This window comes from Vicugna pacos, chromosome 18, assembly GCF_048564905.1.
Source record: "Vicugna pacos chromosome 18, VicPac4, whole genome shotgun sequence".
Classification (NCBI taxonomy): Eukaryota; Metazoa; Chordata; class Mammalia; order Artiodactyla; family Camelidae; genus Vicugna; species Vicugna pacos.
In genome coordinates, this window is record NC_133004.1 from 19,087,641 (window position 1) to 19,096,508 (window position 8,868).

Below are 8,868 nucleotides of genomic sequence, written 5' to 3' on the forward strand. Positions count from 1 at the left end.
TCAAACCGTGTTTGTCAAAGAAAACCGGCGGAGAACCTAAATGGCCACAGCTTAAAGGTCACCCTGGGGTTCCTGCCTATCCTTCCCCAGAGTTCCGCTCCTGGGTGCACAATGAGGGTGGGGATACTTCATAGTTTTTTTAACTGAGCTGGCACCGCCCGAAGAGTTCAGTGTGCAGTAGTTTTACTTACTCGTGTACAACCCCAGGCCCCTTAGTATGTTTGTCTCTAGTTCTTAAAGCCCAGAAAATACACATTGACACATCTTCAAAACGGAGGGTGGCAAGAGGGGCTGCATGCAGAACTGTGCCAGGGTCTCCCTGGATAGGGAGACCACCTCCTGGGGCAGCCAGGCCTTTCTGGGGCCTCAGCATGGTGCCATCCAGTGGACACAGAGAAAGCGGTGTCTCTCCGCATGCTGAGGCCCTCTCCACAGGGGCTGTGGATGCTGAGGTGGGCCATCCATCTCCCACGGTTGCATACCAGACCCTGCACCTCAGGGCATCCTGCTGGCCAAGCAGGCAGCAGCTGGAGGGGCACAAAGTGGATGGGGCCTTGTGAGGCTCTCAGGGAGTGAGGCGGGACTCAGGGTCACCACTGCTTCTGAGCAAACGCACTGCCTGCTTTGTGCACCTCAGGCCAGCATCTGTGTGTACCTGGGCCCTATTGGCCTCCCACAGCTCCCTGGGGTTCTTGCTCAGACCTTCAGAAGCCCTGGAGCCCTGAGGTCAGCCAAGCATAGGAGCCTCCTCGGCTTGGCCTCGGCCCATTGTGTACAATAGTAGCTGCAGTGTAGCAGGATGATGACAGCCAGGCTGTGGAGGGGTCCAGGGCTCCATGGAGAAAGGGCTGGGTCTGTGGCTGAGCTGGGAGCACATGGAAAAGGCAGAAAGTAGGGAAATGCTCAAACAGAAGGGCACATGGATGACAGTGTGTTGAGGGACCCCCAGTAGTCAAGAGTTGATGACACCACTAGACCACCACCCAGGGCGTAGCCCAATGTGAGGCTCCCGTAGAGGAGGTCCAAATAACACATGGAGGCGGAAGTTGGAGCGCAGGCTGTACTCCATGGCTGGCTTCCAGAGAACAGAGAATGGACAGGAAGAGTAGAATCTGATAGGGGAGACACCTGGCACACACCTCAACCAGGTGATCCAGGTCAATGTCACCTGTGACAGGAAGGGACTCTCCCCATCCCACATCCTGTCCAGTCTGGAGAAAACACTGGACAAGGCAATTTGAGGGACATTCTACCATATACACTGCTCAAAACTGTCATGGTCATGAAGAACCAGGGCTGTCCAGAGACTTTTATAAACCACAGGAAGTTCAGGAGCCATGAGGGCTAACGCCAGGCGCTCCTGGGAGGGAGGGACCCCAGACCAGAACGTGCACTGGTGGGAAAGCTGGGTGGAGTCCGTGTTTTGGTTACCAGTGTGTCTGGTGTGTCCGGTGTGGGCTCAGGGTCCACAGGACCTCGCTCTCTGTCTGCAGCTTTTCTGTAAACCCAAGATTTTCCCCAAACCTGAGTTGTATATAAACACCATCCAGACTCATGAAGAAGCGATGGCCCAGAGCCCTTGTGTGGGTGCATGTGGCAGTAGGGGGACAGCTCCATGGGTCCCTGGGCGGCTCCTAGCAAGGTTTCCCCGAGGAGGTGCATTTCCTGGGAAGCGGGTCCCAGCCTTGTTCCTGTGCCCTAGGCTGCAGCAGCTGGACGAGGAGAACAGTGAGCTGAGGTCCTGCACGCCCTGCCTGAAGGCCAGCATCGAGCGCCTGGAGGAGGTGAGCTGCCAGCTGAGCTGTCTCCCCGCCTCTGCGCCTGTTGGGATGTGCTGAGAGGTGCTCCAAAGTGGGGCAGCTGCACAGTCTGCCCATGGGTCTGCCAGGGTGTAGCCAGCCAAGCTGTGCTGCTCCAAAGTGCAGGCTGGTGACACCAGGCCCTACAGCCTGGGGAGGTGAGGTGGTAGACAAGGATAGCTTGGGCCTGGTCGTCACTTTGCTGGAAGATGATGGACCCTGCCCACTTCTCAGGATTCTTGGGCTCAGAGATTCATGCTTAGATTAACCCCTGGTTTGAGTCCAGGGATGATGTCCTTGAGGGCTGACTTCAGCTTGGCCCCTGGTGCCCCTTCTTCACCCACCCCGCCCAGCGTCCCCTAGACAGCTCTGCACCCTGGGAACGTCTGAGAGCACTTCTAGCCCCTGCTGAGTAGCTGGGGGTCACCTCCTACTCTTGTGTCGGTCCTTTCTGCCCTGCCCCTGAGAAACAGTCCCTGGGGCCTCGCAGGCACACCTGCCATGTGCATTGGCTGGATCCACGCCCGCCCGTGATGGAAGTTCCCAGGTGCAGCCCCTGGACTCAGTGCATCAAGAGCCAGGGCATCAATAGCTGAAGAGAGCTGTGCAAACAGCGGCAGGTGTGCACGGCCACACAACTGTGTCACTTGCAGGAGAAGCAGAAGTTGCTGGATGAGATCGAGGAGTTGTCGCTGCGGCTCAGCGATGAGCAGGAGAACAGGAGGAAGCTGGGGGACAGACTGAGCCATGAGAGGCACCAGTTCCAGAGGGACAAAGAGGCTACCCAGGAGGTGAGTATGGCACCCAGGTGCACGCAGGCCAGCCCGCAGCCGGCCCCTGGGGTGGAGGTGCTGGGCGCATGGAGGGATTGGTGTTCAGGCTGCCCTGAGGCCAAGGCTGAGCTGACACCCATGGCCACAGCTGATCGAGGACCTGCGCAAGCAGCTGGAGCATCTGCAGCTCTTCAAGCTGGAGGCAGAGCAGAGGAGGGGCCGGAGCAGCAGTGTGGGCCTGCAGGAGTACAACAGCCGCACGCGGGAGAGCGAGCTGGAGCAGGAGGTCCGAAGGCTGAAGCAGGTGAGGGGCTGGGCAGGCTTCTGGGGGTGGCGTGGAGCGTGTGCAGGTCAGCGCCCAGACGGGGTCCTGCCCCTGCTAGTCTCTGTGCAGCCTCGGCCGTCTGGGGACCATGGCCCCAAGCAGTGAGGCTGCTGTGTTCCCCCTAGGACAACCGCAGCCTGAAGGAGCAGAATGATGAGCTCAATGGGCAGATCATCAACCTGAGTATCCAGGGCGCCAAGAACCTCTTCTCCACGTCCTTCTCTGAGTCCCTGGCCGCAGAGATCAGCTCTGTCTCTCGAGACGAGGTAGCGTCCCCCACCCCTGGCTTGGCCCGGCCACCTGCAGGTGCCTGCGGTCTGTACATCAGACACCAACCCTTGCTCCTCCCACAGCTCATGGAAGCGATCCAGAAGCAGGAAGAGATCAACTTCCGCCTGCAGGACTACATCGACAGGATCATTGTGGCCATTATGGAGACCAACCCGTCCATCCTGGAGGTCAAGTAGAGGCAGGAAGGCCCCGCCCCCACTGCATTCAGGACTCACCGCAGCACACACACACAGGCAGAGACCAGAGGTCCCACGCTGACCACCGGAGCACGCAACTGGGCAGGGGCAGGGGGAGGAGAGACGCCGGGACTGAGCTCACAGCAGCTCTCTGTGCAGAGGTGGGGACAGTCTCTCAGTCTAGGGGTGAGCCTCTCTGACTTCTCAACTACTTCCTGCCTTGTCAGGGAAAGAAGGTAGGAAGGAAATGGGTCCCTGCTGGGGGTGCTGCTACCTGTGCCTGCACAGGCCCCCTGACCTGGTGCCGCCCAAGCCTTGGCCGCTCCTGGAGGGTGTAGAGGCCCCAGGACCCTGGCACCAGACATGGTGGAGTGGGGAAGGCAGGTGGGCGATGCCAGTGAGAGTCAGGGTCTGACCAGGAACTGCAGGGACCCCCCAGCTTTCGTGGGGCTGCTCAGGCCACCACCCATCCAGAAGGCACCTTGGTCCAGCTTCAGGCCCAGGGGCCCTTCAGGCCACACAGCTTTGCCCTCGCTGCAGTAACTCTCAGGGGCTCTGACTTGAGAATCCAACAGGGTGGAATGTGCTGTCTGGCCTAGGTGGGTGTCACTGGTCCCTGCCAAGTCTGGGGATGCAGGCAGGGCTGAGGCAAGGTGCTGCCTCCCCAGGGGTGTGTCCCCCTTCCCTGTGCGGACCTCGGCTGTCTCTGGGGAAGCCCAGGTTTCCTAGGTCTGAACCACATCTCTTCGGGAGGTTTGAAGTCTTTAGAAGTTCTCGTGCCTCCCCGAGGTGCATTTTGCAGGAGGCTGGGCAGGGCAGGTTCTCCAGGTACACAGATCAAGGCCTTCCTGGTGGCTTGGGGTTCCTTTAAGGAAGCCCCTGCCCGGCGCCTGCACTGCCAGGAGCAGCAGCGTCACTCCACGGGGTCTGCTGGGCCTGCCCCCCACCCCAAGCCTGAGCACTGGCCAGGAGCCTCCGGGTGCTCCCAGGTGGGCCATAACCCTGCACACAGGCTGGCCACTGCTGTGTGTGAGCACGTATGTGAGGGTGTGTGTATGCGTGCGTGTGTGTGTGAGCATGTGTGGCCCTGTGTCCCTCCACCCTCACGTGGCCCACCTTCTACACTAAGATTTAAGACGTTGCCTCGTATTGTACATTTTGGGGAAAGCCTTGGGTGTAAATCAGTGTAAACTTGGAGGAGAGATTTTTCTATCATGTAGAGTAGGTATTTTTTATAGATTGAAGGTTGATCAATTTTTTAATACTTCCAAGAGAGAAAACTATCTGTGTATACACATGAAATATATATATGTATGATAATAAACACTGGAACTCTGCTTCCTGCCCTGCTGTGCCCTGCCACGCAGACTGGGTCTGTTTCTGTGCCTCACTTGACAGCTGTGGCTATGACCTTCATGCGAATGCCAGGCACTGACTTGCACACTGACCCTGTTTTTACCCCTTTGAGAAAGACTTCCAGGCAGAGTGACAGAGGCCTAGATGTGGGAGAGTGAGGTGGGGTGAGGGGTGGGCTGCACAGATGAGAGGTGGTGCTGCCTCTGCCAGGGCTGAGGGGCGGGCAGGAGCTCCCCAAGGAATCATCTGGGCTTAGACAGTGGGAGGCCTTCTGGTCGAGCCAACCCCTCCCAGAGGCCACGGGTTGGTTATCTCCAGGCTGGGCCCCCAGAGTCCAGCAAAGATGCTCCTGGGGCAGGGCAGCAAGGTAGAGGACCATTTATTCATGGTACCCAGGTGCAGCCCAGCTGCCAGCACAGTGCCAAGGGCCAGCATGGTGGGAAAGGGAGGAACAGGGGCAGCATCACAAGTCTCTGGGGCCCGTCCCGGTAGGACACGTAATCAGGAATGAAGAAAAGGGCCCCAGGAGGGGCTGTGAACAGAGTACCCAGATGAAAGCACAGGAAATACAAGGGCTCCCTGGAATTAGGCTGGAGATGTGGGCAAGGGGCTGGGGAAGGAGAGCTCAGGTGCTACTACACTCATGGGGACACCACCAAGGAGGTCCTAAGTGTAAGTGACCAAATCTGACTTGAAAGGGGGGTTGTTAGCCAACAGTCCCCCAACTTGATTCCCCAGTCCAGACTGACGATGGTTGACCTGGCCTGGCCTGCAGTGAGCAGGGCCCCAGGCCTCATCCTCAGCTAGGGTGTGGCATTAGGACTCCAAGGGTCAGCAGTCAGGCCAGGAGTCCTGGATGATGCACAAGGTGGCACTGAGGAGGCAACTTGGAGAGTGTAGAGTTCCTGTGTGGAGCCAGCAGGATTCCAGGAGAGGGTCTGGAGAGGATGCAGGCCCCCACCTGGGCTCCTGGTGCTCATAGGTGGTAGCTCCCCAGAGTCAATCGAACACATTATCTAGTCCATTAGTGGGGTTGGGACTTGTACCTAAGGGTACAAGTCCTTGCCAGGTGGGACTAACTGGCCACACAGCCAGGGAGCAGTCAGGGAGGGCACTGGTGTGTGGGCTTCACCCCCAGGCTTCTGGTGGGACTCAGCGCTGGGGGTGCCCAGCTGCCACAGCGGGTTCAGGAGGCCACCTGGGAGGGCCTTGTCCCCAGCCCAGCTGCACTGAGGGGATCCCTGGTGGTCCAAGAAGCCAGTGCCTCTGCTTTGACTTTGATGACACATCCTTATGTCTCTGCCTGGAGCCTGCGGGGCCAACTCAGCAAGGACAAACCAGGTATGGGGTGGGGCCTCTCCCTCCATCAGGGTAGGGCAGAACCAGGAAGGGGAGGAGCGGGAGCAGCTTCCTCCTCCCCATGCCCACCGGTGCCTGCCAACCCCTCCATTCCACTTCCACTCTTAAACTCCAGTCCAGCTGGCCCCACCAACAGCCGATGCTGAGATCCCTTCCCTGGTCTTGAAGGGATCCCCAGCCCAACAGAGAGACACAGCCCTCCCCTCAGGATAGGGTAGGGTGGGAGAACATGTAACAAAAACCCATTGTAAATGGAAACAGGGCAGTACCTGGCTGCTGTCCGGGAAGATCTTCCTAGAGAGCTGCTTACAGGTGGCCCGGGCAGAGCATGCTGGAGGGGGCCGCTGTGGGACACATGAGGCCAGTATCAAGGCCCAAGTACATCTCTTCTGTATGGGGACCTTCCACCCCCCCCCCCAGCCCCAAAGTGTCCTGGCCCTGGGCTCTACTTATGTTGCTAGAGCTGTGGCTTGACCAAAGTCTTGGCCAGTTCTTGACTGAAGAGCACAGAGCAAGGCTCTGCCCCTCCCCTGGAAGAAGACTGCTGGCAGGTGGCTGCACAGGCGGGCCCCTGCCCGTGGTTCCTCCAGTGTCCCATGGGCACTTACCAGGCCCTCCGCTCAGGCCTGCTCCAGCCTGTCCACTCTAAAGGAATGTGTCCCAGTGCCTGTCACTCCATCTGTGGGTGGTTCAGGACCAGAAGATGGAGGCCTAAAGAAGGTAGCTCACCCATGGATCATTATGTAAAACTAGCCAGAGCACAGGTGTGTCACACCAGGGAGGGTCCCTCATCCCACAGAATCTCCACTCCTTAAGGGCATCTGGGTGTCTTATTCACTGCTGTGTCCCAAAGCCATGGCAAGTGTGGGCACCAGTGAGACCTACCCAGAGACGCTTGACCTAATGCCTCCCATCCCACCCCAGAGGACTCTTTCTGCCCTCCCCGACCCCTCCAGGTGGGCTCTTTCCTCTCCCCCCGGGGCTGCTATCCCTTGAAATCCCGTATCTTTTGCTTTAGAGTTAAACTGTCCATCTGTGTTCCTCAGAACATGAGAGGTGATTACAGGCTGACACCACAGATGCTGCTCTGGTCTCCTGCCTCCCCTGCATGTAGAACCTGTTCCAGTTCCCTCCTGGGACAGACTTGAAGACTTCCCCTGAGGCCCTTTTCTGGGGACCCAGGTTTCTCTCCATAACAGGCCTTGGCCCCTTATTGTGGAGGGCTGATATGCTCCTGCTCTCTCCCCACCCCCATGTAGGACTGGCTCCACAAAACTGTGCAGTGAGTGGGCGGGAACCTTGTCTATCAGGTCACCAGGCTCAACTTCAGCTGTTCAGGGAGGTTATAGGGCTGTGGACACCAGTCCTGACCCAATCACCCCAGGCAGTGCACAGGGAAAGAGGCTGGGAAGGAGAGGGAACCGTGGTCACTGAGCCCACACTAGCAGCTGGCTCTTGAATCCATCTTCTCGTGATCCCGCAGCCACACTCGATCAGAGGCTGTTCGTTGTCACTTCCATGCAGGTGAGGAAGTTGGGGGTGGGCTGAGTCCCTGCAGGCACTATCTTGGCTGTGGCTGAAGTCCAACCCTCTGCAGTTGGCTTCTGGGTGACTTGGCTGCCACAACAGGAGAGTAGGACGGAGGTGTTCCAGGAGCCGTGAGTGCTGTCACTGTAGGTGCTGCTGAGCAAAAATCGCCCAACCTCCGTTTTATAAAACTATACTCCATCTGGAGGCAGAGCTGGACCACAACCCACTTTCCTGAAATCTGTCTTAGCCAAGGGGCCTCGCTTTCTTGTCTCCAGCAAGGCCTGTGCCTTCTCAGGCTCCCCACCCGCCCCTGAAAGCCAAGATCCTTGGAGATCCGACCTTAGCATCCCCACTCCCCAATGCAGCCTCTCCCTCTCTGTGCTTCAGTTAGTTGCACTCGGTAAACCGCTGACACCAAAGCCCTTTCCTGCAGGTCCCGCAGCCTCCAGGACATCAAGGCGACGGAGGGCAGGATCCCCCCAGCCCCAGTTCCGTGGCTGCTGGGTGTGAGAGTGACCTCCCAGGGAGTGACCGCACCTGAGGAAGTTCTTTGCGAATGGGGTGGGGCGGGGGGCGGCGAGAGCGCGAGTTCCGCTCAGAGGCCCCGCGCACGACACAGGATTCCTTCCCGCCAGGCACTGAGCTGCGCCCTGTGCCTCCCTCGGTCCTCCCAGTGGCCCGGGATACTAGTTTCCTTGCTGGCCGAGGAGAAACCGGTTCAAACAAGCGGCGTGCCCAAGTCACACCGAGTGGCGCGGCCGTGCTCAGCCCGGGTCGGTCCCAGCGAAACTGGGGCTCTTGACCATGACCTGCGGGGAGCCAGGGAGACTGACATGTCCAGAGGGGTCCCAGAAGAAAGCTATTGGGTCCGGTGGCCCCGCGGACCACAGGGACCCGGTTGGCGTTGGCTGCCGCAACCCCGGCTTCGCCGTACGGCAGCCGGAAGCGCCGCGACTCGGGTCCCGCCCCTTCCTCCCGCGCCGGGCATTCTAGGAGCTGTAGTCTGGGTCCCGTCCTCGGCGCCTGCCCCTCGCCCCACGACTTGCAGCGCCTCCTGGGACCCAGGGCTCAGCCACCTACTTGAGCGCCCGCGGTCCGGTAGGCCCGGGAAGTCGGCGGGCCCCTGGAGAGCCTCCAATACTGGCCACCGCCCCGAACTCCGCCTCCCCACCTGCCTCACGCACCGCGCCGGGCCCCGCCTCCCGGCCTGCCTGGCGCGCCGCGCCGCCCTGTGGGAGCCGTAGTCCTAGCGCGCGATT

General features: G+C 59.5%; 1 protein-coding gene and 1 long non-coding RNA gene across 8 annotated transcripts in view; one reads left to right on the plus strand and one right to left on the minus strand.

Annotated features, from left to right (window-relative positions):
• Positions 1-4,730, plus strand: part of RAB11FIP3 (RAB11 family interacting protein 3) — a 76,020-nt gene extending 71,290 nt beyond the window's left edge. For all 6 annotated transcript variants that reach the window (XM_015239163.3, XM_015239166.3, XM_072942295.1 and 3 more), the window contains 5 exons: positions 1,703-1,784; positions 2,453-2,590; positions 2,721-2,876; positions 3,023-3,163; positions 3,251-4,730. In XM_015239163.3, the coding sequence (XP_015094649.2) occupies positions 1,703-1,784; positions 2,453-2,590; positions 2,721-2,876; positions 3,023-3,163; positions 3,251-3,364 (631 nt within the window). In that variant the 3' untranslated portion in view covers positions 3,365-4,730. The remainder of the gene's footprint in view (positions 1-1,702; positions 1,785-2,452; positions 2,591-2,720; positions 2,877-3,022; positions 3,164-3,250) is intronic.
• A 352-nt stretch (positions 4,731-5,082) lies between these two features.
• Positions 5,083-8,806, minus strand: LOC140687043 (uncharacterized). 2 transcript variants are annotated; one of them, XR_012061071.1, is made up of 2 exons: positions 8,690-8,806; positions 5,083-7,759 (listed from the first exon to the last, which is right to left on the minus strand). It is a non-coding gene; the product is annotated as an uncharacterized lncRNA (long non-coding RNA). The 2 variants fall into 2 exon arrangements; XR_012061070.1 differs by lacking the exon at positions 8,690-8,806 and adding an exon at positions 8,147-8,533.
• Between the last annotated feature and the right edge of the window lie 62 nt (positions 8,807-8,868).